Source organism: Eucyclogobius newberryi, unplaced genomic scaffold (genome assembly GCF_026437365.1).
Source record: "Eucyclogobius newberryi isolate DKJ021-1_F unplaced genomic scaffold, fEucNew1.0.hap1 SCAF_19, whole genome shotgun sequence".
Taxonomy (NCBI): Eukaryota; Metazoa; Chordata; class Actinopteri; order Gobiiformes; family Gobiidae; genus Eucyclogobius; species Eucyclogobius newberryi.
In genome coordinates this window covers 15347776-15374744 of record NW_027315823.1, presented here as the reverse complement: position 1 = coordinate 15374744, position 26969 = coordinate 15347776, and the positions used below count along the sequence as shown (strand labels likewise).

The window sequence follows — 26969 nt, the reverse complement described above, 5'->3', positions numbered from 1 at the left end:
AACAAAACATCTTCATGTTACAAAATGCTGCTGTCATAAGCACTTGGAGAAACAAGGCATACATTCACTTTATTGCAAATATTTTAAAGCAAGCGCAGTGTTTTTAATTAATTGCATAGTCCAAGCACTTTGTAGTTTTTCCCAAAACGGTTACAATTTATATTATCCAGCATACAATTACTGTAAATACAATAATTGGTGTATATATTGTAGGTCATCTTTATTCTCATTAGCCTCAAATGCTACATACAGAATAGTATCAAATATTAACAACATAGATCAACAGTTTTCTCCGAATTCATTCGAAAATAGCTTTGCTTCATCAAACTCTTCTCAAGAACAATAAAATTAGGTTTGTGAAACGTGAATCCATGAATTTAAAAAAATAGGCATGTCATCTTCCACAATTCTAAAAAATCTGCAAAAGAACAAATATAGAAATCTTCTCTTCAACTGTAGTGGTTTTTGCTTTGTCTTTCATGAATGTTTACAACTCTGAACAAATGAGTGTGATTGCATGAATTTTGACATTATTATCAGCCAATTTGTGTTACAAAATCTGTTTCCACATTAGTTCAAATCATGTCATATGCACATATTTTTAGACACACTGCAATGAACCAAATGAACATTAACATTTACAGGTTATTACATTTACAGGTAATTAGCCAACCGTATCGTTCTCCTCAAATAACTGACTGCATGAGAATTACACTAAGGTCACTTTCCACATACATTTACTTTACAGAATATATATATAGGCTATATACTGTATGTTCAACTTCCACCAACTCCAGCTGACAACATTATCCATAAATCCTCGACCTATGCTAACCAAAGTGACATGCTAAAAGAAGTGGGAGGATGTCTGTTACGCGGCTGGACACGAGTAACATCTGCTACACAGTATGTGCACTCACACGAACATGCTCACAAACATATCTTTAAATTAGAATTATATTAATGCTGCGTTCAAGTGCAATCAGACACAATCAACACAAAACATTGCTTACAATCTTCAAAGCCATTTGTTTTCAACCTGTTTTCATTAAATTACTTTTGGAACCTGAACTTGTGTACAGTTATTTTTCTAGAGTTAACAGCTACATAAGACAAAGAAAAGTTATCTTGCAAAAGTAACTGTTCACCAAGTTGCTTTGATTGTTGTCCACTTTTCACATCGACTCAATAAACATAGCATTAATCCTAAAATGAAACTTTTTAAGATAATCTGTGTTAATGATTTAACTGCTTTGTCAAAAGAACCCAAAGCAGAAAGCTGCTTAGGGAAATGTCATAACTGTTGTTGAGGTTTTCCACTGGCAGCTACAGTCCAATGTTGTAGTTCTACAAATAATGCAATACAATTATTAGTTCATATGTTTGCTTAGCATTTCTGAAGTTATGAAACGTTGGGAACTTTCTCCTAAATACACAAAAGATTGAGTAACAATGATTGGCATTCTTTTTCCGTGACTGTAGTTGCAGCATTACATGTTTTAGGTTCTATTCACAATAGTATAATAGAATGATAATGACTTGAGATGTAAAATGTAACCACATCATATTCTGATACTGATAAAGTGAGAGCGCTCATGGGCTGGATTTACAAAGCTATCCAAACTGTTGGAGACTCTCTGATCCACCATGCATGTTTATATTATCCTCAGACAGGGACTGACTCTCTGAAACGTTTTTAGTCACTTAATGACATAATATTAATGAATTATTGTCCACTTTTGTAACTCTAACCATAACATCCTCTCAATTTAGACAACAAGAGGTTTGACAAGGGCCACAATCTAAGGGCCTTGATATGAGGGCATAAAGCAAAGTGGTGACTGGACAAATACTTAGTCTGTATCTGACACAAACATAACATTTCTGACACAGTAGGAGTTAAGAAACTCAAAATGAAAACATGACAGACATTACAAGGAAAACTTCCAAAGTTGTCCATTTTGAATGCTCAGCTCATCGTACAGATTAGTCATGATATGAATAACATTTGTAGTGTTATATACACACTAGTGCTGTACTCTAGAGGATTAAAGACTAAATCTCTACATTGAGTGTTACTCAACATGGGCCTGTGTGTGTTCAAGTGCTTAGTTTAGTGCCATGAAGTTGCATATGAGCAGAAGTGATCCGACATGAGGTAATGAAGACAGATGGGAACGAGGCATCACAGTGAGCTGAGCACAACCCAGTTTATGAAAGTCCCACGCTGGAACACAGAGACGTCGTGTGTCCTCCTGGGGTTCTCCACATCCAGAACCATGCAAATGTGCTGCTATTGCAGCTCATCTTCAAACAACTCTGAAATGAATAGGTCCCATTTCACTTCAGTGAGTCCTGAGCTACTTTGATCTGTTGTGTCTTCCATTGTCCTCTTCCAAGAGCATTCACTTTTTGGTCAGATCAAAGGGAGGTGAAGGTTATCAGTCAGGTGAAATCTCAGAAAGATGCTCCATCAAACTTGGCAGCAACCCAGACCTGAGCTGTAGACAAACACAGGAAAGAAACGTTAACAAAAATTAAAACAATTTAGCATTATAATGTTTTAACTTATAATTATTTTTACAGAAAAGTATCATTATGATTGTAACTAGAGTTCTATAAATGTATCCTGGCTGCCAGAAGGCGATGCTAAAAGCCCTGAATCACTCCCTTTGTGCATGTGCATGAAATAAATACTACATTCTAACATTACAAATAAAATATCGAGGAGGCAAAGTTACAAAAAAACAAGTCTTCATCATATCCTTGGCCGGTGAGGTGGAAAAGGGTGTGGTCTTGGTGACGAATACGGACGAATAATGAAAAATTATTTGTGTGGACAGTTTTTCAGCATATTATCAAAATATTTTCTTGAATTTTAGTTTTTTTAATCTAAGGATTATGGCCGTATTTAGCGTTAACGAGTGCCTTCTCCAGGGGGTGGGGCCAGGGTGCTATTTTGCTACCTTGACGATCTTGCTGAAGAGGCTGGACATTCAAAAGCACCACCTGTGTGGGAGGTGTTTGTCATGGCCTCATATAATGAAAAAAGTAAAGAATTACATTGTTTGATTTCCAGTTTTTTTATGTGTTCCCAATGTATTCATTATTCTATAACTTATCATTTGTGTTATTTATGCCCATGAAGGTTGTTTTATTACGACTATCTTGTATATGGTGATAGTAACATAACTCAAGTGCACTAGTTTTGAAGTTTAGTTAAGATTCTGGCCATTCACAGAATGCACCAGACCACGCCCTCAGTTTGCTTTACTCCTCCTCATGTTTGCATGATCGTGCCTCTTGTCTTGCCACACCCTGCGCTGTCATCACTAGCGCTGACCGCGAGGTGTGATGAAATGAGCCGCGTTAACGCTAACTCCGGGGGCAAAGTACGCCCCTACATCTGTTTGAGTTGATTCTACCCATTATTTATTTACTAGATATTGCATTAATGGTGAAACCAGCATATTGACAGCATAATAATGATGAACTGGCCTTTTGCAGGTTGTGATTTTCTTCAGTGAAACTGGATGCATCCAACTGTGCAGTGCAAATGGATCTAGGAGCAGGAGGGTGGGTTACCTTTGTGCTCATGCCTTCATGATATTGGCAGAGTTTGGTTCAGAGAGTGCAGATGGACGGGTCGGGGAGGTGGGGGGGCTGGGGACACAGCGGGCTGCAACCACACGGAACATTGGGGTAAACATACATTCTACATCTATGTCTATTGTGAACAAATACAAACTATGGGAAGAACAGGGGTCAGGATGACTTCACCCGCCTATGTGCTGATGCATGCACACACCACAGAGCAGCACTACATTTACTCTTAACATGAAATAATGCACCACCAGAATCCACAACTATTTTTCTATATGAGTGCACTACAAATCACAACAACACCATTTCTTTCAGTCAGTCCTCCTTTGCACAGAAAATATTTTCAAAATGAGGGTTTCTACCAGACAGCAGGCGGCTGCGGCGGGACGCTTCTGCAGCCAAGGCACATGAGATCTCGATGCGCTTCTCTTGCTCCTGCAACTGCTGTTGAGAGCTGACAGGGGGCGCTCCGTCCACAGGACCATCCAGCACTGGGACCATGTTCTGCAGGCTGAACAAATGAAGAGTTATGTTTTACCTACAACTGAGCCTTAAGAACATTTGTATGAATTAAAAATGTTTTATTTAAAAGGTAATGTAACTAACAACGTTCATTTTAAATCAAACCTACTTGGATTTGGCAATAAGAGTTCTGATTCGCTCCAGTTTCTTCTGCTTGTCATGCTGTTCTTCGGGACTGAGAGGAACAGAATCATCTTCCTGCAAGAGACGCTCAGCAGCCAAGACCTGTTCATAAAAAACATACACAGTAAACACACAGCAGCACCAGAATGCATGCTTATGTTTCAATTCATGGGTTCCAGAATGTGGAAAAATGATGACCATTGATATTTAAAACTAAAAATTATATTCTTTGAATGGGAAAACGTTCTCAAAATGTTGGATAAAACAGCAAGCTGAAGCCCATGAATACATGATCAGATTACACAGACAAATATGTATTTACTAAACACAAAAGTGAGAAATCAGATTACAATGACAAAAGTGTATGTTCCTTTCACTCACAATTATTGAGAGTGACACTACAAATATGCAATTTGTAACAGATAATCCTGGACAGCAGACACTATTTGACCAACAAAGTGGTCACAGTCCAGAGTTTGGGTGTGGCTTTTATACTGTGCTCATGTTTCTCTCTCTGTGAATAAATGGAGAGTGTAGGTTGCATTGTACCTGGTCATAGAGTTCGGGATCCACCTGTAATCGTCTGAGGCGTGCGATCTCCTCACTGGGAGACTCCAGCCCCTCGCCCCGCACCGCCGCCTCTAAGTCTTTTATATCAATCTCATGAGCTGTCAGCCGCCTGGGCACCTGTGCACACAACACACATGTTCTGAAATGACTATATCATTCATGTCCACACACACTCCGCTTGAGGAATTGGAGCTGCACAAAATATATAATTAATGTCTTTTTTTCCTACTGTCTTTATTGGTTCAAATGCCGAGCATGCTGCAGATACTCAATACTGTGACTCAAATGAACTCCTACCACTTTGTAGTTGTGTGAGCTCAGGTTCAGACTCTGCCTCTTGCTCAGGTTCCGTCTCAGTCGTTGGTTCTGCTCCTCTACACTCATTTTGGACTTGACTTCAGCTGTGAACACGGCACTCTTTGGACGCTCCTAAAGCAGCACACACCAGAATCAAACTCAGAATCAGAAAAGGAAAATCAGAAAAATTCACAGGCTAAAAACTTGCTTAGATGATTCGGTGCAACATACAACGATGAACAATAATAAAAGCAAGATATATCAAATACAGCATACATTAAGGAAAAACGATTTCAACTGACTAATTAGATAAAAATAGACTTAGTATGAACACACAATTTAAAGTTAAATTTACATATGTAGTGCAGAAAGTGACAGTGTTTAAGAAGTGTTCATGAGTTCAACAGCAGAAGGAAAGGAACTGTTCTTGTGGCGGGAGGTTCTGGTCTGGATGGACCGTAGCCTCCTGCCTGAGGGGAGTGGCCTCCTGCCTGAGGGGAGTGGCCTCCTGCCTGAGGGGAGTGGCTCAAATAGACCGTGTCCACAGATATGAGTGGGTTTCTACAAAATATATTTCATTATGTATCCACACAGGACATTAGCCAAGACTATATTCTGCTCATTCAGAGGTGGATCCAGACCAACTGACTGGTGATGCATCTGTGTTTCGGGTGCAAAGACAGTGGAGCTCAGCAGTTCAAGTCAATTTGTCATTCATTTTTCCAATATACTTTTTAGAAAAGGGACAAAAGGCACATATAAAACTTGACATTCTGCTAAATATTTTAATAACCCATGATGTGTCAGAAACAGATTTTAAATAAAGTATAGATTTTGTGGTCATTAGTTTCCAAATAGCTGATTAGCCCCAAGTGAGCTTACAAACTTGTATTATTATTTATTTTTTAATACTATTTTTTTTCATTTATGGAACCTTGAAGTTTCATAAGTCATTGCTGAGCTCCATACTTCTCTGTGGACCCTGGCCAGTGCAAATTATGATGGCCCATACTGCCACGCTGAATGCCTTAAATCTTTTATTTGTGAATGTAAGATCATATTTGGGTGTAAGATCATATTTGGGTACTGAGTTACATACTCTTGAGATCCCGTTGTGCATTCTTCCTCGATACCGAGATCCACCTGACGATCTGGTGGGAGCTTCATCCGTGGGGGATTTTGTCCGCGGTGGAACGACGCCTACTAACAAATGATGAACAAATATTTACTTACTTAAATATTCCTATATAAATTAATGTTATACTATTTATAGAACAATTTATAGAACTAATTTCATTTAGAATTATGCATATGAAAAACCTTTACTGTACCTTTATTTGTGGAGGATTGTCTGTCCTGGGCTGCGTCCTCTGTATCGCTCATATTCTGTAAAGTGGGACATCAGCTTGAAAACATCAGTAATATGAAAAGACAAGTATTTTACCTTTTATCTATGGACTCTATCTGAATACAACACAAATATTGGTAATATATAGAGAAATAATATCCCTACCTCTAATTAAATTACAAGAAAGTGACATTCTGCGTTTATATCAGCTGCTGCGACTATTCATAGTCTCAAGCAAACCTGTTTTTTCTATTAAAAACAAAATGAAGCCATTGATGTTTAGAGTTGTTGAAGCATAGAGGCAGCCAAGAAAATAATGAGAAAATACAGATGAGAGCTTTTAAACAATCTTACTTGTGCTGTGGTTATGAGTTAAGTCAGGCAAATTTAAGTCACACTGAAGACCAGAAATGGTCGTCATGGCATGGAAGAGGCCCAAAGGGTGGAATACCTTGGTGTAAGACTCTTCTGCGTCAGAGTAGACCAAGCCACACAGCCAGGCCGCACTGTCCCGGTACAAGGGCGGGGTGGAGGGGGGGAAGCTGGGGGAAGACTCCAGGGGGTAGTAGGATTTAGGGAGGGGGGGTCTGGGTGGGACACACTCCTGGCTCACCATCAGGGCACAACACAAGGGACGGAAGAGAGGGCGGGTTCAGGGGAAAGCAGGAGGAAGATAATAGCAAGATCATAAGCTTATAGAGAAGCATACATCAGCAGAATGTTTCAATATGAGGAAAAGCAGTGAGCAAAAGATGAGAAATTAGATAAGAAATGCTTCAAATATATACTGGGCAAATGTAATAATTCTGCATTGTAGTGAAAGGCTTGAACATTTAAACATTTTAAAATAGACGGCATGCACAGTGGACATTAAATCTCTTTCCTAAATGTTAAAAATGAGGTTTTGACTAAAAAAAATAGTTTGAGTTGGTTTCACCTGATGAACTTGGGTATTCGATATAACATAAATTCTATTGTGTAAACATATAAAAAGATAACTAAATGATTATGGTAAGGATAGGTAACGATAACAAAATAAAAAGTTAAACTGTATGTAATTCTAGATTTTTATACAATTTGTGCATTTTTTCAGAATCATTTTTCACATGGACAAAACATGACAAAACATGATTTTACTTTTGGTTAAGTGGAGTTAAAGATGTGTCTGCATGAAGACTTGATGGGAGCTCTTTTTGGGGCAGGTTTGGGGACTGCCCACAGGGGAAAATACTACATGAGATGCTTCTGGGAAAGACTTTTTTAAACAAATGACTGAGACGGGAAACGACTTTGGAATTGGGTCAAGAACATCAGCGTGATAGGATTCCTGATTCCTGGCCTTCCGACTGTTACAATGGTAATATTGTATTTGGTCTCTTTCTTTACCTGGGGTAGTCGGCGTTACGCGTTGCTCATAATTTATCTGATAATCAACAATGGATTCCTTTATTGCAGGTTCCAGGATATTTAAGGGCAGTCTGAAGTTTTCCAACACAAAAGCAGGCAGGGTTTGATAGGGGCCTATTAAACTCGTGGGTCTAGACCTTGTCTTTAGCTCACATTGAGGAGCTATGCAGGACTTAGGTCGCTGTTTAGGAGCAGGATTTCTACGCATTTTGGGTTGGGGTCTACTGTCTACTAAGCACAGGCCACTAGTGTCAGGCCTGGGATGGGTGCAGCTGGTTCTTACCTCAGGGTGTTTGGATGGGGGGGTCTGGGAGCCAGGTAGTGGGGAGAAGGGGCTGAGCGGGCTGGTCAGGCTTACAGAGCTTAGAGGACTGGCAGGACTATTGGTGCTAAAGGTACCACTATTGATCACTGTAAAACATACACAACTGTAAGGTCAAATATATAGTCGTATAATACATTTTCCGAGCATTAGAAAATATTGTCAATCCAACAACTACCTTTGTGCTTGGCTGTGTTAGTGCCTCGGGATGAGTTGTTTTTATGAAGTGCTTCTAATACATCTTGGACTCTCCAAAACTCCTTCTGTATATGATTACGGACTAGGACACTCTGCAAAAATACACAAATACACATTCAATCTTGAGTGGTATTGTTTTATTATTTGTTTTATGTTCTAACTCAATAATATTTGAGCATTTCCAAGCCTTTTGAAGGATTAAAGACATTTTAAGATTTCTAACGAGCTGCAAAACAATATGTAGCATGTTGTGTCACCTGGCCTCCAGCGTTGAGCTGCTCCCACAGATCTCCGTGAATGGCATTTGCTTCATCCTCCAAAGCCTCAAACTCCATACGTGCAGTGGTTAAGGCCTAAATCAGAAATTAAAACAATTTTGCTTTTTGCTTTCTCATTTTAACAGCAACGGACTATTAAAAGAGATGTAATGTAATGTATATCAGAGCTGGAGCGCGTCTTACACTAGAAGCCTGTGAGAGCTCTCCTCGGATGTTAATGAGCTGATTCTGAAGAGTCTCCTTCTTGAACTGCAGCTTCTCCATGGCCAGAGGCTGGTGGTGGTGCAGCTCCATCTCCTGGTGAAAGGACAGCAGTGCATCCTCTAGGCTGTCCTGCGCACAAGCACAAAGAAGACAAGCTGTTAGGCCTCTGCTTTATTCCTTTGATTCAACTTAAACAGCGTTTGCAATTTCAAAAACTTTTATTAAACCGTGATATCTTTGTAGCTGACTTTTGGCGGCGGGGAAGAAGGCCATAACAAAAATTACAACAATCAAGGAATGACATTATAAATGAGATGGAAAAAATCCCATTCGGACTAAATTTTCAAATTGACAAATTTGAAAGACTTTGGACTAAATGGCACTTTTACTTTGGACAAATTGTGTGCCTTTTCATTTGATGTGTTAATAATCTTATTTTTATTTCCTATTTTTTTTGTTCTATGTTTTATTCTAGAAACTGAAAAAAAAAAAAAAATAATAATAATAATAAAAATAAATACATAAATTAGACCTGGAAGTAACTGTCAGAGGTCAAGAGTTAAAGACTTCTAAAAAATAAAGTCTCTCAATCCCATAATGTTCAGGTGGGCAAGAAGTACTGTGAGCTGGGGGGCAAAAGAGGATTGAAAGTTGCAGGTGCGAGAAGAGACAAGGAGGGACTTGAGGAATAAGTAAGTCAGTGATATATAGTATTACATGTACCTTATCCATTCTTAGCCTGTGGACAAGGGTTTCTTGGTCCTTCAGAAAGCGGTTTTGTTCACACAGTCGCCCCAGCAGTTTCTGTGTGTGGGAAAATAAATATATAATTTATGACATGACAACCATTCTGTAATAAATAATAATGGAAATAAATAGAAAATGATCTTTACACTTGTTTCAATTTCATTGAGTTTCAGTGTGGGGTGCAGCTCTCGGCTGAAGGGATCATTGTATGCAGGCACCTGGAAGTCAAGAGCTCAGTTTAGACCTGTATTGTCAAAGATCTTGACTGATATTCTTCACATTTCTCCGATAAAAACAAAATTAACATAATGCACAAAGTAGACATAGCATGCTACGTAAAATAAATTAAGATCAAAACAATTGGTATATTTTTTCATAAGAAGTAACAGAGGAAGCAGAGTGCGCAGTGTCCCACCTGCTGATCCAGGTAGTCCAGACTGCGCTGGAGCTGAAAGTCTAACATGTCATCCTGAGCCAAGCAGCAGCAGCAGACACAAGACAGAGACAGAGCGTAAGATAAGCTCCACAGAACATCAGTGTGATCAGTCAAATCTCAACCCCAAGAGATACTTTTTTGATTCAACACCAGAAAACTGAGGATTGATTTAAATTTGATGTAAATTGATCTACACATTATAAAAACACAATTGATAGTATTATGGCCAATTAAATAGAAATAGGTTCCTAAAAAATTAACTATAAAGCAGCATCAGATAAATTTAGATTTTATATCATTGCTACATACTGATTACAGTGTTGTCACAATACTAAAATTTCGAACTCAATTTCGATACTAAAAAAAGACACGCTACTCAATACTTATATTGATACTACAATATAAATTAAAAACAGTAAAAGTAGTGTCTTTTACCATGCGATCTCACAGTAGTTTTTTTTAATCTGCCTTAATCCACTATTTTTAAGTTCTTTAGAACAGATCCAAATCCTTCATACAAATACATTTCCCTATATAATAAAAGACATGCAAAATGTTACTTGGTAGACAAGGAATACATTCTAAAACATTACAACCAGCATACAGCATGATTATAAGAAAGTGAGAAAAGAAATGTAAATGGGTGGCTAAAGCAGTGGCACATACCATTTTACTGTGAATGGAGGGGGAAACGGGGTAGCTGTGGTGGTACAGGCCTTGGCTTAGGGACCTCCTAGTGCCAGGGAAGTCATACTAAGGGCAGCACGGAAGGAAGGAGAGTGACAAGGATAGAAATAAGGAAGGGTAGTTTGTTAGTGGTGTTAAATGAGTGGCGTATGAAGCATATTTCAATAAAAGTGAAAGCGTACAGTGTTAATAATAACATTCTTACTCATTACCTTACTTTTTAATTGCTTACCATACTTATATTGGCTCCACACTTTTTAATTCACATACACATACTTCTTACCAGCCTTTTTAATTGGCTGAAACCTCTTAGCATTAAAAACATAATCTGCATGAGTGTATAGCAAATTTCTGCTGCCTGTTTGGCTACTGTCCTATTCAAGTCAATTAATAGTAGATAAAGCTCAATGACATTTTTCAAGATCTCCATAAAAAAAAAAATAAAAAAATGATTTCAAAGAATACAGTAAATAAATAAACATTCTATTTATGCATGTAATAATCAATAACTATTAACAACACTCTGTTAAGGATGGTCTGTTGTTCGTGGCTGTTCACAGGCGCATCACTACTATTTTCTGACCTTTGGTGAGCTGAGAGACCTTCTCAGACTGTAAACAGAGGGGTCTGCGTAAATGTGGTCATCCCTCATTCTTCCTGGGTCATGGTCAAAACGCGTGGAAGGCGACCGGGCTGGGGACACATAGTTGGGGGGTACTGGGGAGTACATCCCCCCTGAAGAGGAAGATGGTGAGCGGGGTACAGAGCGAGAGCGAGGCTGGATGGACAGGCGCCTCATGGATGATTCCATGCCAAAGTGTTGTGGGCCCCAGGAGTCCCTCATCATGGGGGGTCCGTACAGCTGATGGGGGCCATCTCTAAGCGAACGGCGCTTGTCTTCAAGGGTCCAGCGCTGGTCGTAAGCCCCCACAGCAGACAAAGTGCAGATGCTGTCAGGTCTCATCCCAGCAGAGTACAGTGGGTAGTCATCCATGTAGCGGGGGTCCGGAGGATACCCATAATACTCTCCTCTGTTGACAGTGTAGTACTGAGACGGGCTGAGGAGACGGAAAGACCAAACTTTAATTGGATGAAACAGGATGTTGGTTTTAAATGGTTATCTAGACATAAGTAACCAAGAAGCTTTAATCACGTTATTAAGATAACCCACACTTATATCAGTAATGTTAAGCTTCAAAACTCTAAAGTCCAAACTATGTAATTTATAGATGTTCACTTTGCCATCTTTTTTATTGCAAATAGCCCTTTCTAAAATGGACTGTGCCCCATGAACACACCTGTGGAGGTCCTCCTGAGAGGCCATGCCCCGGCGCTGGTTGACCCACTGCTGCAGCTGGGCCATGGAGCTTCTCCTCTGGGCAACTCTCTCTGGGGCTGTCCTGGGAACAAAGCCCCTGCGCATGACCACAGCTTCCTGAGGGGGTACAGTTCGTGCGTGGTGGTGACTTTGGGCCGCACTAGTCCTGGGGATTGTGTGGTGAGAGGCCCAGCCGTTTGGGTGAGGTTTGGAGAGAGCAGGTACTCCGCCTTCACCCTTCTCCAGCAGTTCAGTCTTTACACTGTTATTATTGTCCGGTCTGGAGTAGGACAGAGCGGGAGAAGAGGTTTCAGGTCCATTTCCATTGGGTTGTGAAGAGGGCTCTGGGGTGGGCTTAGAGTCACTGTTTGTCGGTGGCGTCTGGGGGTCCGGGGCCTTGGTTACCATGGTGCTACTGCTGACATCAGCTGTGATGCCACTGGTCTCCGAGCTTAAGAGAAAAACATCATCCTATTACAATAACATGTTATGAAAAACAAATACATGATTTATGTGCAAATGTTAGTTCATTTTAACCCAAACAGAACAGTTAAATTATCATTATACAGATAAAGTTGCTTAAAATCATCAAGTAACCTATTTCTGAAAGTAAGACAGAGCTTCTCAAACTTTTTCTGGCACGCCCCCCTTGGGAGATAAAAAAAAAGTATCTCCCCCACAGCCTCTGGGACCGCGCAGAATGTGCGCTTCAAGGGGAAAACGCACTCACGTTACTTTTACCACTGCAGGTCCACAACCATCAACACAGACAACTACAGTAGGTGGCGGTAAATGCACCTTTTCAGTTGGGTGCCAACCGCCATCTAAAGTAACACGACAACAACAACAACAACAACAACAACAACATTTCAAACACAGTTCAAAAATTTGATTAAAAAAGGCAGTGTAATGTCCAGTTGAATTGAAGGCCAGAACTGATGGTTCGATGAGTTTTTATTGTTTCCATTCCGTGTCATTCAACCAGCGTCAGAGCTAGGCAAAAATAAATAAAGAATAATTATAATTTTGTCCGTATAATCACTGTTACTAGCTACATTAGCAAAACTGTTTGTAAAATAAACATTTAAATTCATTCATTCATTCATATTACAAACTTTGTTCCCCTGTCGACTGTAGCTAGATTTTTGGGGTTTTATAACGTTCACCGTGTTTTTTTTTATGTTTTCACCATTAACCGTAGCTCTACTTTGCGTCTTTTCTTTGACCCTCAAGTAGATTTTTGTTTCACTGTTAGTTCCGGTCACACAGGAAGTTACCAAAAATAAAAGCCTTTACAGGGAGGGAGACGAGGGTGAAGGGAACCAGGACAGAGGCGTGGCAGAGGGACAGAGGCAAACATGTGTGAGGGGCAGAGGCAGACTGACCCACTCCTGCTGCTCTCTCGTATTTAGAGATTAACCACGTGATGGCACTGGCCGTTTTTCTGTTGCTCAAAACACGTTTGTCACAAGTAATGTGCGCACATTTCTGCAAATGTCTCACGCTCCCTTTGGCATGGTTCTGCACCCCCCCAAACGGGCACGCCCCACACTTTGAGAACCTCTGAAGTGAGATATGTTTGACACAAAATTACAGTTTTGTAGTTACCTAAGTCAACCTGTGTGTGGCAGCATTGTTTAAGTCATCTTTATAAGTATGCCCCCTTACACTACACTACACTACGCTGTAAACTGTAAATAAACATTTGTGATTTCAATTAAAAGAGTGAAGGACTTCTAAAGACATTGAACGATCTTCAAAGATAGTAAAAACACACTGACTGAAAAGTCCTTTACTATCACGCTCCATTTTTAGTTAGGGAAAGGGTATTGTTTTTGTAAATACTGCATAATATATTTTATCAAATCATGGAGCAGATACCTTGGGTCTAGTCCAATGTGTTGAATTGATATTTATAGAAATATATATAGTTGCTGTATAAAATATAATCTATTACCGGTAACTTAGACTCAGATGAGATGTCTTATATAGGTTTGTCTTGATTATCAGCAGACCCTGAACTTCCTCTATACAGTATTTATCGGGCTGAAGTATTTGCCTTGTAATCACACCTGTGTGTTTCCACGTCTGCTGCCTGGCTCATGGCTCCGATCCACTCTTGCTGTTCCTCATGACCGTCTGCGCTGAAGTAGTACGTCCTGGTGCCGCTGTGCGCGGCCTGCATACAAAACACAACAGGAACGCTCAGCTCGTCCTCCTCGTGGCCATTCTCGTTGTCCTCCTGCCACACCTGCAGGACACAGGAAGGAGTTGTGAGGAATCTGAATCTTTGATCTTATCACTGCCGCCATGCTAAAGGATCATGGACATCCAACAAGAGCAGAAAGAAACATGCACACGCTCACCCAGAAAAAGACCCACCAAGGTTAGATCAGTTGCAAAGTCCTCTGAATGTTTGTCAAACAAACCAAACATCACATTGACCAGTATTGCCATTCAATCCCAGCACATTTATGCAAAAAAACATAACACACAAAAGGTTAAAGAAAATGTAGCACAAATATGTGTTTTGGAGGGAATCTTATGGTCTAGAGATGTTAATAACCTTTAGTCAAAGCAGTTATAAAGCACTTGCAGAATGACATAACAAAAGTATCCAAACATAAATGATTACATATAAAAAACATGCGTCATGCCATAATAAGACAGCAGTGTATTTAAAATGAACTTGTTACCTCCTATACATGATTTGAGGTGGCTGGAGGACCTCAGAGAAGCCAAAGAAAGGAGGACAGGAAGAAAAAGTGAAATACTTTGTTTGCTGCATGTAAACAGCAATCACCCAAGTTCAAGACCATTAAAAAACAAAATGGCACTCAGACTCAAATCATGGCACTATTGAAAGAAAATTAAACTGATGGGGATATATCCTGATATAACACTGACAATGACGAGCCACTCTTACTGTACTCTTGTTTATTGTATTTTTATTTAGTTATTTATTTGTGTTATATGTGTGTGTGCATGTGGGGTGTTTCTTTCATTCATGTATTGTTTTTGTTTTGTTTTTTCTTGTTATTGTTGTTATTGTAGCTGTTCCTGTTCCTGTTTATTCTCTTTATTGTACAGTACATGTAAAATAAAATAAAAAATTATAAGAAAAATAAAAAACAAAATGGTTCAAGATGATTTTAGTTTGCAGCATGTCCAGATTTGACTGTGCGATGGTCATGTCTGGGTTTATCTATAAAATATGTTACATTTGACCATATTACAGTCTTCATGCATGACCAGAGACAAAACTCAATATGCGTTAACTGATATTTATGCAATATAGTTTATCATGTCTGATCAATTCCAACACTTTCACAAACATTGCCTTTTATTTGTCTTTAGTTGTCTGCTGTATGTATCAGAACAGAGCCTCCTGAATAACATATTTCAATGTGACATTCTGATGGATGTTGAAGGGCTGTGCAGCGTTGACCTTGAAACTGCAACCTCAGGCTCCCAAAGCGTTTGTGTGTTTCTACGTGATGCTGGCGACAGGGATTCATTCAAGGCATCGGGAGGAAATGATGTCACCATGGCACTTCCTTCCACGGTGGAGCGAAAATCAGGCTCCACCTACAATGTGCAACGTGATGCAATTGGCTGAAATGGCTCTGTAGTAACAGGCAGCAGTAGCCATAGCAACAGAGGCGGAGTGTGTGTGGCCTCCTTGGCTTTATTGTCCTTCCTTTGTTCCACGTTTAGGTGGTGCGAGACAAAGACGCATCAAATTCAAGACGATCATAACGGAAGACAGCACTTTATGTAGTAAACCGATATGTCACATAATCAGACTCTATGCATGAGCCATTGTTTACACTACCTGCTCTTTTGTGGTGGGATATTTAAGGCTGTATAGCACAATTTCCCGCAATATGAGTTCTAAAATTTCATGAGCCAATCCTAATTTTGAAAAGCATTTGGCGGGGAAAAAAACCAGTAGCAATTGAATGTAGTCTTTCCAATTTTCATATGGATAATGAAACAAAATGTGAACAATTTGATATAGATAAACAAAACTTAAACAGCTTGATGGTATATTCTAGTTCAACTTTACACAAAAGGGCATACATTATACATGTAATTGTGGAAGCTGCAGATTATAAAATCTAGCATGGTAAAACTAGACTCCATTGTCAAGTTAAAGGTTTTTCCCATATCTCCATGGTATGAAGTATCAAATATTTGCTGTGTAGCTGCTTGGCACAGGGTCGGAGTTGTGTTTAGAGTATGTGGTCAACCACACACTTAACTGGGAGCACACAGTGACAAACAGGACTAGAAGAAGACTGTGGTTTTTCAACACACCAGGCCAGAGACCCACCAAGGTGTTAATTATTACTTTATATGACAGTGTGGCCAATGCAAATAATCCACGTGGCTGATAGTGTGGGGACAAGTCTACAAGATGAACTGCTCTGATTTGACAGACGAGACACATTTTAGTCCTCATTTCTTTTCTTTTTTTCCCATGTTTTATAATGTGTTCATGAAGCACATTTGATAATTAAGAGAATGCCAAAAGCTTTTTGTTGTTTTAGAAACCTCTAATATAGCAATACAAACAACATCAAACACAGCTCAAGATTATGATTTGTATGAACCTTTCCATCATCAAAAGCTTCTAGACACATGACTACAGAGTGCATGACACAATAATATGTTGATTTATGTAGTTAGGTTGGGCTTTTTGATTTTGCAGAGGCTTGCATGTTGATTTTGTCCTTGCCAGTCTCTGGTAAAAAAAAATAACAAGGATGACTGTTGTGGTGTGTGCTGCGCATTTCAACAACTTGAAGCTAAGTCCAAGTACAAAGAGTTTGCCTTCATTGGCAGAGGACTTAGGACCAGGAGCCCACAGACATAAATAAGACTGAGGTAGCTTAGAGATCCCCTCAGGGTTGACTGGACTTTTTCACACACTTTAATCTCTGTCATTGTTACAGTCGATGTCATTATGTTAAAAAGCAAAGTCTGTTGATGAAATGCATTTAAGCCTGAAGATCTGGTCTTTATCTAAACACACGCGTTGTAATTTGAAGCGTTTTTCCATCAATGTGTTCAGTTTTTTGGGGGGTTTCCATATTTTTTTTATCAAGGTATTTCAAATGACCAGATGTCCTCCACTAACAGAACAGCTCCTTGTGTCATAGGCAAACAGTGCAGTTTGTCAAGGTAACAACATTCCCTATCCTGATATCAGCGTTTTGGCATTAAAATTGGACAAGTCCTCGACCTTTGTGCTGTTACTTGTCCTAAGTTCATATTTAAACAGCACAGCTCATGCAACTGCCACAGTGTTCACGTTACCTGAAAGAGTCAAAGACAGAAAGGGTTTGGATTACCACCTCCAGGCCAAACTCACCTAACAGTCTCTGATTACAGATCAGGGAGCACAGGTAGTTCAAGTGCGCAGGATTTTCACCACCATTTTCATAAGTTTAATAAAGCTTTGAGGGAGTCTGTGTGGTCTCACTAATGACCCGCAGAACTGATAGACTCTTATCACGCTGGTCAATGACAGCTGTGGAATCCATAACAATGTGATCACAAATCATAGCAATAAATACTTTAAATACAGTAGTACTCTTACACTTGATACGGCAGAAAAACTTGAAAAGCACATGGTGATTCAAATCCTAACTCGCGCTTCAGTTTGTGTTTGTGCTATTGTGATCAAGGTATTATAAATGATCCTGCCAACGGTGAATTTATATTTTTCAGAATAAACAAGGACAATCATCTAATAGGACTCTATTGTCGTATCTTGTTGTACTTGTAGTTTAAACGTCTACAAACGTTCTGAAATTCATGGGATTCTTGTTTTGGTTTCAGTCTCAAATGTTAATCCTCCTGGAGTTGTTTGCAATGTCCACTTTGAACAGAAGCCTCCTCTTTAAACATAAATCACAATTAGATTCCCCCCCTCAAATCTTGCATGTCCAAGTATCTACAAGATTGTAGATTGAAGTTGTATTGAGTTTGCTGACCGACCGTTAATTAGCCACAGGGACATCGTGTCTGTTTGGTCAGTCACTTCGCATGTGTTTACTCAGAGTTCAGGCATTGCACTTTGCTCTGGTGTACGGAACATTCATAGAAATTGAAGTCTTATATAATTGACATGCCTGAACTTCCCTTCAACTTAGGTGGAATCACAGAGAAATAAGATCACATGGCTCTGTGGCTCTCTCGCACATTATGGTCATTTTCTAACTTATAACGTGCACAGATTCCAGAGCTCCTGTCCTTGTACAATAAAATACACCCTTTTCTTTGAGATGAACAAGTTACAGCAAATACGGCAACGTCTGAAGCAACCTCTATTTGATTTGAATCATACAGTGATGCATGGACTTGCCCCTGACCACATCCGGATTATGCATTACAAAACTAAATCTGCTTTATTCAATCCCATGTTAGATCCGAAAAGACCAAATTATCTTAACGGCTTTCAGACAACAATTATTTAACAATGATTTATATGATCAAATCCAACGTTTACTTCAACCATAACATTTCAAGCGTAGGTCAACAAAGATACCTTGCATTTCTAGCAGACATATTTTTACTTCCACACAGGCTCTCCTCAAGAATAACCCAATTAGTCCGTCAGCTGCCATCAATCATTTCGAACTCACCAATCAGCCGGTTCTCTGTCCCCAGAATAGAGCAGCCAGTGCTCACACACCCTGCAGCTCAGCACCAGCCCTTGCACGTGCAGAATACCAAAACAAAACAAAGTGGTCGATCACGTTTTACTGACCTTAAAGGCAAACTTGCGGGTGACGTTGTCTGACGGCTCCACTCCTCCGACTCGGAAGCTGAGCAGTGGCAAACTTCCTAACACCGTGTCCTCCTTGTCATCTGTGAGAGAGGAAATATCACCATGTCAACAACAGAAGCCGGGGGAAACCTTAGCTGTGGGTGGCGATAATGAAAACAGTCCCAAACTACGAACATCACATACATCTAGCAAACCCAGAATTGACAATTCTCAATGAACGACCTGCTCCTGTGCTCGCTCAGCCGTCTCTCCTCTTCTGCTGACAGCTCTGAAGAATAATGGTCCAAGAGTCTAGTGATAAGCAGGGTATAATGGCTTCCACGGTTCGACGCCAGCGATATCCAATACCCGCGTTGAGAGAAGGAATAGATTTCCAAAAGGTAGATTCAGGGCCATTTCAAAAGCTTTGTCTGGAGCGCCTGTACATGCTTGCGCCCGGTCTTGCAGCAGCGTGTGTATTTATGAGTGGGTGTGTGACAGAGAGGGAAGGAGACCGAACCAAAGAGAGGCAGGACTGGGGGAGGGGTAAAATGGGCTTGTGCAATCAGCAAGTACGCCTCGTCCTAGGTCCAGCGCGTGTGTGTGTCGATGCAAGAAAGACCTGCCCATGTGACTCAGAGGAAAAGGAATCTTGGCCCGCAGCCCGAATGTACCTGCTCCTACAGTCTGTGAACCTGCAGCCACACAAGAGCCCGAGACGGTAATACACCTTGGCTGCCGTCCATCATTATTATTAGGTTATAACCATAGAAACCCATTGTGTACGCTCTCTGAAAGGGTGGAATACATGATGCATCACACAGGAAGTAAATAATGACGGTGTTGACGGCGGAGCCTGGCACAGACCTGGGATAATAATGATTAACTCACTGTCCATTAGGAATTTCAAACCACTTAAAATGTATTAACCAGGCCTGCACAATACAGGTTTTTTCAAAATGATCATATCCTTATACAATATATATATATATATATATATATATATATATATATATATATATATATATATATATATATATATATATATATATATATATATATAATATACATCCCTACAATATTATGCAGCCCTATAGTTTGCTACAGGTAAACAAAAACATTTGTATTTCTCCGTTCAGTTTTAGGGAACGTCACTAATAGAAAGACATAAGCAGGGAAAGATGGGCATGATATTGTTGATATTATGTAAATGCTGCCCGTGTAACATTCACGTATGGAAAATATTAATTTGACTGTTAAGTGTTTCTGTCACACAAAAGACTTTCCATCTCGTCCAGTTATCTGCTGTCCAGTTATCTGCTGTCCTCAGAAGTCCAGGAGATGTACTACACAAGCAAACACAGTCCGCTGATAGTTTTGTCCAACATCTACAGTATTTGGTGTGTATTTTGTCTCTTGTAACCTGCCTCTGTGGTGAAACTCGAGCTAAGAGCACATCTTCATTGCAGGGTCACCAGAGTCTGTTTACTATCACAACACCACTGTACAGACTAAAGACAGTACTGTACAGTATGTATACCATTATACTTATCATATTTGACTTATATAGGTTGTTTTATCATTGTTCGTTGTTTTATGTTGCACCGAATCACCAAAACAAGTTCCTATGTTTGTGAATTCTGTTCATAAATTTCAATGGCAAAAAACCTTTTCTGATTCTGATTCACTTTGGGAGGCAAAGTGATAACTGCCAATACTTTCTAAATGAATGATCCATAAAGTATTACATTGTCTTGATCTGCATTAACATTGTCAGAAGAACCAGGCCACTCCACGTTACAGGGAAACAATGAGCCAGAGGGTTTGCTGTATGCAGAGATGTGGGAAATTACATCTTTACAAGTTCTGATTGTTAACATTAACCTGGTATGCTGTTGCCATGTTTTATAATATAACTACATAGACAATTGTAGACCTTTAAAAACGCGATATACAGGTTTTGCTGCTTTGCATCATAAACAGGACAAAAATACACCACACCGGATAAAATTTAATTGTCATCAACCTTATAGTCTCGGGGGAATTGTCAATAGCCCTCTTCTCCATCTGCCACCATGTGAGGGGCAACATTAAAGCTGTGGGGACGCTCGGCACTCAATCAGGGGGGCCTAGGGCTGGGTCCCGTTTAAGACACCAGTAGAAGTAAAAAAGGTATCAAAAATTGGAACCACAATATGTTCCTTTTACCAGTTTTGATGCCTGGTGGCCGCTGGGATAACGCTATAGAACGTTACTAGGCAGTGTTACTACAAATGAATTATGAAAGAACATTAATTCCCCTCAAAGAAAGTGTATTTAAATAGAATGAATCCTATTATAATTATGTTTCTTTCATTCTACAAATTGATTAATATAAGAAAACGTACAGAAAGAAGTACCGTTCAGGAGGTTTCCAAAAAAGATGTGCCCAAGCTTTTTTCCTCAGCGGCCAAGGCCCAAGCATAATACCTTTTACCAATGAAATACTTAATCTGCAAATATATGTATTCATTATTAAATCTTTTTTCTTTATTGTGCTGTATACTAGACACAGTTTGGTCTCCCTTACAACTATCTATTTACAGACTATTCAGTGCATGATCAAAATATGTAACGCTTACAAATCTCAGCACCAACTTGCGGAACGACTCAAACACAATCATGGGCCAAGTTTGGCCCGCCGGCCCCACTTTGGTCACCCCATAAAAACATAAACATAAATGCAAGTCATTACAGCTCACCTCTGATGCCTTAACCAAGCACTTCTATGTGAAAACATACTGTTGCCGGTCAAATGGGTGACATCTTTTTGGCATCTCCAAAATGTAGTAAAGCAAATGCAACTATAGAAGTAACAAGTCATGGTGTGTGGACAAATACAATCTGCCCAAACAGTATTGCATAGCAGATCTCACACATGAATGACCACGGCACATGGGCCTGACAAACAGTGAACACAAATATCTCAAATCCGCTAGGAGAAGCGCCGCATGTAGAGTCTTATGGAGAGGAATTTTAATAATGTATAAGAACCTTTTATGCCAGGACATTTATAGCCAAGAACAAGAATAACTGCTGTTTTCACTGTTGCTATGCTCTCATGTGCAATGCATCTCTTTTTGAATCAAGGTGAAGGGTTAATACACCAAATATGATATACATGCCTCAAAGCCTCTCACTGAGTTCATTTGTACTGTCACTGTTCAGAAGAGAGCAGTAATGTATGACCTTTCCCATGCAAACAGTACACCCCATTCGCACACAGGATGAAAGCAACTTTATGGATATCTTTCCAACACAAAACTAATGAGCAAGTTGTTAACAAAGCACATAATAGTTCCTTCATTTAGTCCCCTCACAATAATATCTGTAATGACACTATATCAGAGGGCAGATTTCCTGATTCATACACAGCCTCTCTTTATATAGGCATCATCAGTAAACTGAATATAAAAAAATCATAATATTGTTGAAATCCAATAAATGAACTTGTATGATTTGACTCTTGATAGTACGTTTTAGACAGATAGTCGGCTTTTGTTGGAGAATGGAATAAAGACCAACCTTTGTAGTAGAACAGACATCTGTCAGTGAGGACAAACCAGCGCTTGTTCCACGGCTTCACTCCGCTGCTGCCCTGTACCACACACACACAACCACAATGGTAAATGAGTTCTTCTTTTCATTACATTATCTAGGGGAAGGTGGCAATTTAACATTTGTAAAAGCTATGCAAATTTAAATAATAACAACAGATCTAATTTCAACAGTGAAACATGCAGTGACAAAACATGTAAAACAACAATAAATTAATGATTTATGATCTGGAAGAAAAGGTTTGGTTAAAATAAGTACTTATGCTCTGACCTGCTTGTAGAGCCAGCCCTGTTTGGTGATGACAGCTTTGGGATTTCTGCGCATGGAGTTTGAGCGCTTTCCAAAAGTTGCAGCTTTCCGGGGCGTCCGAGAAACCTGTAGAAGAGAAAAGAATGGAAATTACATTTCAGACCGGTTGCATTTATTTGATTTGATGCACATTTTCTCTCGTATAGATCTATTCACTGTAAATTCATGTTTGTGAATTGAGAAAAATAATTCTTATGGACACAATTTATTTTCTTTTGGTAAAATCCGTCCTTTATCTAGACTTTAGCATTTTATTTTAGTAGCCTAATACATTAGAGCAGGCTCTTTCTCACAATAGTAGCTTACATAAGAGTTGAGCTGAGTGCATGTGTGCGTGTGTGCGTGCGTGTGCGCAAGTGTACTGACCCGGCTGTAGGGCTGGCTCTCCTGAGACACCTCTGAAACCATGTTGGCACTTTTGGAGTGAGAGAAGCTTCCAGCCGCAGTGTTCCCATTCATGTCCAGATCACACTGCCTGCACACACACACACACACACAAAAATATGACTCCTGAGTCCAATCCACGCAATGACTTCAACTGTTATAAAATGTGTACAACACATCATAGACGGTGCAAGTGTACTTTTATTCTGTATAAAGCATTACTCTATCTGCACAAAAGTAATCATAACAATACCCTAAAATAATTTGTTTATGCAGATTTGCACAAGAAAGATTAACATGTGCAGAGTGCAATGCATGATAAAGAACAACCACAGTAAATAAATGCATGATAGTTGTTATTAATTCAACTTCACTATTATCGAATACTGTAAGATTAACAAACAGCATTTATTGCATTGTAACTTGCTATTTAATGGATAGGCTACGTTCCTATAATTACTCTAGTGTTTGTTTATTGAACCGAAAGGTTTAAACCAGGCGATCAAGCGGCACGAGCGCCCCCTAGTGCACGTTGGGCGCTCCATATCATCACGATCATGTTATGCCTAAATATTTTTTCTAGTCCATTGTTGCAAAGGAAAGTCATATATTCACATGCATGTACATAATAATCTATAAACTGTTCATATTTATGAGTCTGACTCGGAGCTACTGACAGTGAGCGGGAAAACAGAACAAACACACGAACATCCGCGGTCCACGCAAAGAACCGCAGGAAAAGAGGACAGTTAAAGCGTGTCCACTGCGTTTTCTCCAGCTATTCAGCATGAGTGTCATTGCGTTATAAGCAAAAAAGTAATTTCTGATTGTTGTAATTTTGGCACGTGCACTAAAGGACGCGCGTCTCTTTACCGAGGGAGACGCGATCTTCTGTTAGACGCTTGAATGTGCTTTTGTTTCTGATCTCACACTGTCCCGGACACTTCATGTTGAAGCGAAATGTTCTTTATATGCAACTGATCTTGTTTTCCTTTCTATTTGACCCAAACTGCACGAAGTGGATTGATTTATCCTCTGCAGAACTATCGACGCTTAATTTCCTGTTTATGTGTTACGTCACTGCGCGGTCCGAGCGAAAACCCGGTGCGGAGCGTGGAGCGCTGGCCCGCACTGGCCCGCACTGGCCCGGTGCTCCTCTGGGGCTGTGTGTGCTGCTGGAATAATCCCTGCTGGCCAAATTGGATTAGATTTACTCAGACCGCAATGCTCTTTGCTGCCTTGTGCTGGCCCTGTCTCTAACAGCACGCTTCAACTCTGGCAAAAGCCGGCTTTGCATTTAGGCTCGTTTTGTTAGGACTAGTAGCAGATGCTAAATAGATGTAACTAACTAACATATTCAGAGCAGACTTCCACAGTATTATGTATTCTGTCTATTAATGGCTAATTAGGGGATATGAGACAAGAATCAACTGGTTTAATGGTTAATATAGCATGGTGCTTCAGTGAAACCTGTCATTCAAAATCACTATATGCTCCATCCAATGTGTAGTAGAGCGAGTGTCACATGAGCAGATTACACATTTACATCACTGCTGTCAAGACAAATTACATGTTACATTACAGGTTCATCTGCTCTGTTGTCAAAAACTGATATTTCACATTGCCAGTGAATGCATCAACTCCATGGCCAGAGAGTTTCAAGTAAAACATTCATGCTCCGGCCGAAGCTTTAAAGGTAGTCATCTGGACAATGTTTGATTTAAAACATTGTCCAGATGACTAGCTTTGAAACTTTTTCTCCAATTGATCACTCCTGGACAAATTAATGATTATTGCACAGCCTTGCAATGAACATACTTAATCAGTGCAATGATATCCCCTGTGCTAAATACTGTATTCACATTTCAGTGAAGCAATAAAGAACAGAATAGTACAGGAGTTGTTCATAAGTCTAAAAAATGTGACCATTCTATATTCACATTTATCAGTCTTGTAGTGTAAAGCTCCAGCTCCAGCCCATACACACACACTCACACACACACACACATACAAACACACACACACACACACACACACACAAACACACACACACACACACACACACACGCATACACCGCTCCATTCTGAGAGCAGGACTTTCCCTGAGCTTCCATCTGGCTCTGCATTGCAGTCCTGTCTGACCTCCACATACTGTTTAGCATCTGTCACACATTACCACTATCAGCTAAATCCATGCCGCTTACTCATATCTGGCATTATCGCGCCTGTGTGGGTGGACTAACCTCACTTTGCGGTCCGCTCGGAACTTGAGCATCCTCCTCTCTCTCGGATAAGGCACATGGGACGTGGGAGCAGGCAGACAGAGGATAGGCTGATGTGCACTGCTGTCTGCTGCCTCACCACTCCCTCTCTCTACTACACATTCAGGCTACATAATTCTACCATCAGGGCACGCCGCCTCAGCCTACGTCAGCTGGGCATGGCTCCAGCGTCCCAGTTCCACCAGAAGAGGATCAGCTTGATCACACCTGATTCATTTCCTGTCCCACTGTCAATCCTAGAAACTGACTGTGCTGAGCTGCTCGGATGTGCATACACACTGATGTATCAGTGTATTTGCACTCATAATTAACCTTATATTTATATGACTTCCCTTCACCAGCCAAACATATGCAAATGTAGTTCTCCAAGGCCCAAAGATATGCTCCATCTGATCTCATCGGGGAAATATGACAATATATGTTGTAATAAACTCCATAAATCATTACTACTGTCCACTTATTTCCACAAATATTAGCTTGCTGTTATAGTTGGTTATAAAACAATTATGAAAATGTAGGCTGGATATAGGGCTGTCTCTAAATATTATTTCAGTAGTCCAATTGTTAGTGATTATTTATTCCAATTGTTCACTAGTCAAATGATTACAAATTAACAAATTACTTTACTACTAATCATAATAATGACTGAAGGCTTCTAGAGAGAGAACATTTATAAATAAAGTACATTATTTATGAAAATAAGAAATATATATATATATATATATATATATATATATATATATATATGTATATATATACACAGCAACACTGTAAAATATATATATATATATATTTATATATATATATATATATATATATATATATATATATATATATATATATATTTTACAGTGTTGCTGTTTTTGTTAAACAAGGTAAGGATTAATGGTAAAAACTATAACAGTTATTTTTTTTATAGTCGACTATAAGTCGATTGTATCATGTTTTGACAAATGACTAAAATAATATTCAGCAGGCCAATTTTTTGCAGTTATGTAATGAGTAAATATAAACGTAGATAGGATTTCACATCCAGCTTAAATGGGATGAAAAGCATGAAGAGAACAGTAGTGACAGAAGCATTCCAGCCTCCACAGCAACAGATGAAGTTGAAGATCCCATCTGAATAATTAATAACTGATGGCAACAGATATAAACAATTACGTCATAATACAAACGTCTTTAAGGCTTACAAAAGCATTAGCCCATATACTTTAAAAATATGACAACACTTCTATAGTACCGCTGGTTATGTAACGCCATTCATCATTTGTGAGCGCGGCAGTGGCAGAAGAGCCCGTGTTGCGTACAAGGTAAAACACGTCATATCTTACCGTCACATGCAGACGCTGCTCGTACATGTTCGCTCTGCTCAGCGCTAAAGCTCCACTGGACACTTCCTCCACCATCGGACTAGTCTTTTTAAATCCTGAGAGACTTGAGCCGAGCTGACTCCTGCTGCACAACGAGCCCTCCTCGAGCCACGGATGAGTGCACCACGGAGAGGCAGGGAGGAGGGGGAGAGAGGAGAGAGGAGAGAGGAGAGAGGAGAGAGGAGA

At 39.7% G+C, this 26969-nt stretch overlaps 1 protein-coding gene across 12 annotated transcripts; it reads right to left on the bottom strand.

Moving 5' to 3' along the window:
* Positions 1-43: 43 nt before the first annotated feature.
* On the bottom strand, positions 44-26841 carry plekha6 (pleckstrin homology domain containing, family A member 6). 12 transcript variants are annotated; one of them, XM_072451849.1, is made up of 25 exons: positions 26745-26841; positions 23111-23219; positions 22706-22810; positions 22403-22475; positions 18839-18939; positions 14133-14311; positions 12041-12511; positions 11326-11800; positions 10722-10808; positions 10035-10088; positions 9766-9837; positions 9596-9676; positions 8852-9001; positions 8648-8743; positions 8371-8482; positions 8154-8281; positions 6915-7067; positions 6447-6501; positions 6215-6318; positions 5116-5247; positions 4798-4935; positions 4235-4350; positions 3966-4114; positions 3586-3679; positions 44-2501 (listed from the first exon to the last, which is right to left on the bottom strand). In XM_072451849.1, the coding sequence occupies exons 2-24, from the start codon at positions 23201-23203 to the stop codon at positions 3594-3596; spliced, it is 3210 nt and encodes a 1069-aa protein (XP_072307950.1). In that variant the 5' UTR covers positions 23204-23219; positions 26745-26841; the 3' UTR covers positions 44-2501; positions 3586-3593. The 12 variants fall into 12 exon arrangements, with proteins under 12 accessions (XP_072307950.1, XP_072307947.1, XP_072307948.1 ...); XM_072451846.1 differs by lacking the exon at positions 26745-26841 and adding an exon at positions 25372-25418; XM_072451847.1 differs by lacking the exon at positions 26745-26841 and adding an exon at positions 25372-25418 and having other exon boundaries at positions 6215-6315.
* Between the last annotated feature and the right edge of the window lie 128 nt (positions 26842-26969).